The sequence below is a fragment of the Sinocyclocheilus rhinocerous genome, unplaced genomic scaffold (assembly GCF_001515625.1).
Source record: "Sinocyclocheilus rhinocerous isolate Xijiao unplaced genomic scaffold, SAMN03320098_v1.1 scaffold19624, whole genome shotgun sequence".
NCBI classification, from domain to species: Eukaryota; Metazoa; Chordata; class Actinopteri; order Cypriniformes; family Cyprinidae; genus Sinocyclocheilus; species Sinocyclocheilus rhinocerous.
Genome location: NW_015639234.1, coordinates 2,376 through 9,011, shown reverse-complemented (window position 1 = coordinate 9,011; position 6,636 = coordinate 2,376). Strand labels below are relative to the sequence as shown.

The following is a 6,636-nucleotide window of genomic DNA, read 5'->3' as shown; positions in this document are numbered from 1 at the left end:
TAAAAGCATAATTTGATGGTGTCCTGAGTATTTAAACTGGGCTGTTGGACACATCCCAAATGATGTCTTGACCAATTAGACACTGTCTTAGCTCGGGTGTTGCGGTGTTTCTCCTCCCAAAACATAAATCAACATGTTATCTTATCAGTCACATGGTCCGAATTTTCCCGCTCTTGCAGAGTATAATTTGGACATTATTTCTATAACCAGAATATATTATATTGATTGATAGAAACATTTAAAGCATGAATTTTCAAACGTCATTTAGGTGCATATATACATGGAAAGGCAGTTTCTGTGCCATTCTGTGAAGTAAGAATGTGTTCTGTGAAGACCAAAGAGGCTAAAAGGTCTCATAAGGAATCTCAGTCTGGTTCTTGTCCTCTAGGTGGGGGGAAGTCAGTCCAAAGAAAGTCTTTAGCTCTGTGATTACTATCATGGATTTACATGTGATGGTCATGCTGTGCATCTGTTTGACCATCAATCTTGGTTACTTGCTCCAAAATTAACAATCTCCTTTCTGAGTTGAAATTATCAATGTGTTATTTTGTGTTAATGTTGAAAGCTGCTAGTTTGCTAGGCTCACTTCAGACCCGTGGCACCAGGATTTGATTTAAGAACATCCTGTTGTCTTGGGCCTCTTTGTGGAATTCGGCTCTTTGTGTTGTTCAACACCAATCTGATCAAATCTTAAATTGTCTGATTCACTCTGATACCCTACAAGCCATTGCCGGGACACGTTCTCGGCTCCTCAGCATAAAACCTAATGAGTGGATGCACGCTGTTGCCTTATATACCCGTGTGCACGGGGAGTGGCTCAGCATGCAAAATCCACTAGCCAATTCTCATTGACATTTTCTCTTAAACTCAGAGATGATTGAGCTCCCAAGTTAGACCCCTAATGTCATCACGACATAACGTCTCTGTTCCCTCCATCAGGGAACGAGGGTTACGTATGTAACCGAGACTTTCTCACTATAACTGGTTGCCGCTGAACAACAGGCTTGTGTGATGGTGTAAGCAGTACTAAGTTATGATCTGACCTTCCTGGCGGAGGGAGAGCAGTAGAGATGTAGGCATCTTTAGCATTTGCATACAACAGATCAAGAGTCTAATTTTCTCTTGTTTTACAGTTAACAAACAGAAAGTAGGGAGTGTGGAGGAAAGAGATACATGATTGAAATCACCTGTAATCAAAACGAAGGCACCAGGATATTTTGTTTGTATATTCGCTGTCACAGAATGGATGGTATCACATGCAGCTACCGCATTCCCTGATGGAGGAATGTAAACAATAATGGTGACAACGCTTGTAAATTCCCTCAGCAAATAATATGGGCGCAATCCAACAGCCATAATCTCAATATTCTGATTGCAAACGTGGTCTTGAAATGTGGAAATGTGCCCCGGATTTCACCACCTTGAGTTCTCAAACAAGCTGAGTCCCCCTCCTTTTCTCCTGCCGCTCGCAATTAAATCTCTATCAGCTCGAACCATATGGAAGCCAGGAATAGTTACATTAGAGTCCGGTATCTGTTCATGAAGCCACATTTCCGTGAAACACATAATACTGCATTCTCTGTACTTCCTCCGTGTCCTGACTAGCGCCTCCAATTCGTCTATCTTATTCACCAAGGATCTAACATTTCCCGTAATGACTGCAGGTATACAAGGTTTAAATCTTCTCTTTTTCATCCTCCACTTCACGCCCGCTCTACAGCCTCGCCATCTCCTCTTTACGTCTCCGGTATGTTAAGTTTTTCCCCGACCTCAAGAGCTGGTTGCCTCAGCGCAATCAACTGATTGCGCGTGTAAACAATGCCAGCGGTATTCCAAGCATAACTCCCATTCTTTAGCAGCGACCCGAATACAATGAAGAGCAGTAAAAAGTATGAGTATGTAATATATATAAGTATGAGGAAGCATCTTGACAAAAAGTGTAACATAACAAAACTTAAAGAAAAAACGAATGACTAATTTACACAGCACCAGGTTCCAGGTTCTTGAATCTTAATTTGTGTTCAGAAGATGAACGAAGGCCTTACGGGTTTGGAACGACATGAGGGTGAGTAATTAATGACCAAATTTTTGGGTGAACTATCCCTTTAAGCAGGGCTGTACAGTGCGACATATATGTAAGCAATACCGGTTAAACCTTTAATTCACGTGCTGTTCTGCATGCGCTTTTCTGAGCGCGTACTCATGAAGCGCGCTCACACTGAGAGCCTGTCAAAAAGCGCCTGATTACTGGACTAAGTTGTCTTTCGCGTCTGATTGTGAAAAACACAAAAGGTTTACATATAAACAGTTGGTTATGTCTAAAATGAAAGTGAGAGAGAAACGCTTGCAGCTCTTAAAGGGACAGTAGCTACTAAACATGCTGCCGCTGTCATTAAAGGGATTCATTTACTCACATTTTGTCCCAAACCTGTATTAATTTCTTTTTTGTGCTGAACACAAAAGAAGATATTTTGAAGAATGTGAGTAACCAAACAGTAGCTGGTTCACACTGACTTTTACAGTAGGAAAAAAATACCATGGAAGTTCAATCACTCTACAGGATTTACCCTATTATACTTTATCGACACGAATTGATAGGTGAAACAACAAACAGCCACCCACAAATAGTCTATAAACAAAGAATCAGGCTGTCTTTGAGTTCACATGAACAACGGTTAAAGTTACTCGTCATCAGGCTACAGAAGAATACCATAATTCCTCCGTTCAATTAGGCCTAAGACATCGAGAGTCACGCAGACCTATAACAACCCAGCCACAACACATAATTGCGAATAACATGCTCCTTAACACAAAATCGACCAGAGTCCAACGTTTATATTTTTTCTACGAACATGAGTGGAATTTGCACCGCAGCGCCCCCACACCTTGATGCTCATGACAAGAATAGCATGTATAGTTATCTTTATTGAAGTGAATTAGTGAGCCTGGTCAGTACCTGGATGGGAGACCTCCTGGGAAAACTAGGTTGCTGCTGGAAGAGGTGCTAGGGAGGCCAGCAGGGGATGCTCACCCTGTGGTCTGGGTGTATCAGTATAGTCGGATGAGACGTTAAACTGAGGTCCTGACTCTCTGTGGTCATTAAAAATCCCAGGATGTCTTTCGAAAAGAGTAGAGGTGTGACCTCGGCATCCTGGCCAAATTTGCCCATTGGCCTCTGACCATCATGGCCTTCTAACAATCCCCATATCATGGCCTCCTAACAATCCCCATATCTGCTGATTGGCTTCATCACTCTGTCTCCTCTCCATCAATAAGCTGGTGTGTGGTGGGCGTTCTGGCGCACTATGGCTCCCGTCACATCATCCAGGTGGATGCTGTACACTGGTGGTGGATGAGGAGATCCCCCCTCACAATGTAAAGCACTTTGAGTGCCTATATAAATGTAATGAATTATTACTATTATTATTATTATTATTATTATATAACTTTCATTAATAAATCATTAACAAAAAATATATAATGTTTAACTTATTACTTAATATATATTCACATATCTAGAAATATGAGATAATGTGCTTGTTAATGTTAACTAATGAACTTAAACATTGCCAAATGTTTAACAGATCATTTTGTAATGTAAATTGAAATGCTTACAAATGTCATCAAACTTTCAATTCATATGATCATGCATTTAAAAAAAAAAAAATCAGTACCATTAGTATGACGGTTAACAGTGACTCTCTGTGAACAGTAGCACTCTGATTTTTCCAAGCTTGAGGACAAAGGGGCAGAAGTATCTATTGAAGTCTATAGAGAGAAGGGTCCTAAACTCAAGAGAGTAGTCTAACTATAAATTTGTCTGATGGCTGGTAAATTAATGAGATGGTTCCAGTTTGGAGAAGGTAGAGTATAAACCATGTGTTCCTTCTGTTTCTCTCTAATGATTTTACTGAAATATTATTTTATTAATAGTTTAATAAGATTATATCAAAATAATTAACAATTCCCTGACGCAGACAATACCACCTATGCTGAATCCCATCATATACACTCTAAAAACAGAAGAGGTCATGCAATCCATAAAAGAACTGTACAAACGCAGCAAAGTGAACACAAGCACAGAAATAAGAGTGAAATGCAGCAGGAGAATTTTAAAACAATAATTATAGCTTTAATCTTACTGTTTATCAGCTGTGAACAAGTTTTATTTTGTCTGTACTCGTAAGAGAAATTGTGTTGTAAACAGGCCAAATATGTTTAAATCCTTTGGGCTGAAACCTAGTAAAGCTGATTTGTGATTCCTTACCTTTTTAAGAACAACAATTTTAGTGAAGATTCTTAATAGACATTTTGAATGCAGTATTCACCTTTCCATTTTATTATTTTAGGTTAACAGTAAATCAAAAGAAAAAAACCCTTTGAATTACATTTGCTTTCAATATAACATCTTTTACAAATTTTTATATAACAGTCATTTTTATGATGACTTTTGTTAAATGAGACATCCTCAATGACGTACTGTATGCAACTGACAAATATGACCTTCGGAGGGCACAGCCTTCGAAATAAGACACAATAGATACACAAAACCTACATATGGATATGGCTTCATGTACATGAGGGATAGCATCGTTAGCGGCCAGTGATAAGGCCTCACAGAAATCTATGTATTTTGTTCTGCTTATTGATCATTTAGTTTGCAAAACCTACAATCACCCATTTCTTCACACATATTCTTTAGTGTTATGTTCGACACCGAACCAAAGCTTGTGTAAAAACGTTATCTGAGCTGATTCAGTTTAACCAGCGAACCCCAGCCTCATATATTTCTCTTACTCTAATAATACATTTTAATGTCGTTGTTTTTTGAAATATCAATATTCATAATAAAACGCTTGTGAATATTGCAGAATATGAACATGCAATCTTTGACACTACTTGTCTTGGCTTATGACAGACTGGTTGCTATTTGTTTTCCTTTACGGTATCATGCCATTGTAACCAAACCAGCCATGTTTCTGATCATAGGGGTAATATGGATTTTTTCGGTGACATTTTTTTCTGTACTTGTAGGTTCTGTGAATAGACTTTCTTTTTGTGGATCTAATGTGCTTGATAGTTATTTTTGTGATTATGGCCCTATCTATAGAATAGCTTGTAATGATAATTCTCTAAATATTTTGTTGGGTAAAATTTGCTATAGTCTCCTGATTTTTACACCACTGATATTGATCTTCATTTCATATTTCTGCATTGCTCTGGTTTTGTTTAAGATTCCCCATGGTGTTGACCGGATCAAGGCCATAAAAACCTGTACCTCACATCTCCTGTTGGTGGTAATATTTTATATTCCGATTTTGAGCAATAATATTGCATCGATAATAACACCTTTGCATCCAAACACCAGGATAATTAACAATTCCCTGACGCAGACAATACCACCTATGCTGAATCCCATCATATACACTCTAAAGACAGAGGAGGTCATGCAATCCATAAAAGAACTGTACAAACGCAGCAAAGTGAACACAAGCACAGAAATAAGAGTGAAATGCAGCAGGAGAATTTTAAAACAATAATTATAGCTTTAATCTTACTGTTTATCAGCTGTGAACAAGTTTTATTTTGTCTGTACTCGTAAGAGAAATTGTGTTGTAAACAGGCCAAATATGTTTAAATCCTTTGGGCTGAAACCTAGTAAAGCTGATTTGTGATTCCTTACCTTTTTAAGAACAACAATTTTAGTGAAGATTCTTAATAGACATTTTGAATGCAGTATTCACCTTTCCATTTTATTATTTTAGGTTAACAGTAAATCAAAAGAAAAAAACCCTTTGAATTACATTTGCTTTCAATATAACATATTTTACAAATGCTTAATGATTAGCTTTATTCGTGAGAGTACTGCACAGCTATTGGATAGTGGACACTGTTTTTTGTTCTTACATGTATTGTGTATTTGTAATATCTTTATTATTTTGTGCAGTCACTAATTCTCACCATTCTGTGCTAAATGTCACATAGGTGTTTTATGATGATCACAGACCACATAAGCATGTGCCTCAGTGAACTAAATTAATTAAAAGTAATCCTTAAATTATATCTTGTTCATTTAACAAAATTAATGCAATATACAAATATGATAAACATCTGTGTAAACCCTGCACACAGTACTCAATACAGTGCCTTACAACAGCTTTTACATATTCTGTTAAATAACACAATGGCATAGCAGACATTATTTATGTGTCAAAAATGCAGGATACAGCACACAGGCCTATATGTAACAACTTCTGTGCATAACCTAATGTATTTTGAGAGTATATTTTTAAACAAAAATGCTAAAGGTTTTCTATGATAGACTAGCATACACTTTTACTTTTTCAAACTACTGCATCCAATGCGAATGTGTATTTGGTTTTTAGCTTTGGTCCGAGTGTTTTCTCTTGACGAAATTGTCTCTTAAATATTGTAAATATTGTACCTGGTTACATCATGCCTTGTAACACAGGATTTAAGCCAAGAAGGACAGTAACTGTTCGAGATAAAATTAAAAAATAAATGTCAAAATCATCTTCTCATGTGAATTAAGTGCTTTTCCATTTCTAGTCCAAATGGTTGTGAACATAGTCAGTCAGTAGTATCAGCAACACTATTTGGTTAGGTAGGGCTACA

The 6,636-nt window shown here is 37.4% G+C and overlaps 2 protein-coding genes across 2 annotated transcripts in view; both read left to right on the top strand.

Annotated features, from left to right (window-relative positions):
- The window catches only part of LOC107751044 (olfactory receptor 24-like), a gene marked incomplete at its 5' end in the record, with an annotated part of 13,474 nt that extends 9,316 nt beyond the window's left edge, over positions 1-4,158 (top strand). Inside the window, 2 exons of the mRNA XM_016566610.1 lie at positions 3,978-4,067; positions 4,153-4,158. Of these exons, the coding sequence (XP_016422096.1) occupies positions 3,978-4,067; positions 4,153-4,158 (96 nt within the window). The remainder of the gene's footprint in view (positions 1-3,977; positions 4,068-4,152) is intronic.
- Positions 4,159-4,874: 716 nt separating this feature from the next.
- Positions 4,875-5,540, top strand: LOC107751042 (olfactory receptor 24-like). The gene has a single exon (XM_016566609.1). The coding sequence runs from the start codon at positions 4,875-4,877 to the stop codon at positions 5,538-5,540; it is 666 nt and encodes a 221-aa protein (XP_016422095.1).
- The last annotated feature ends 1,096 nt before the right edge of the window (positions 5,541-6,636 follow it).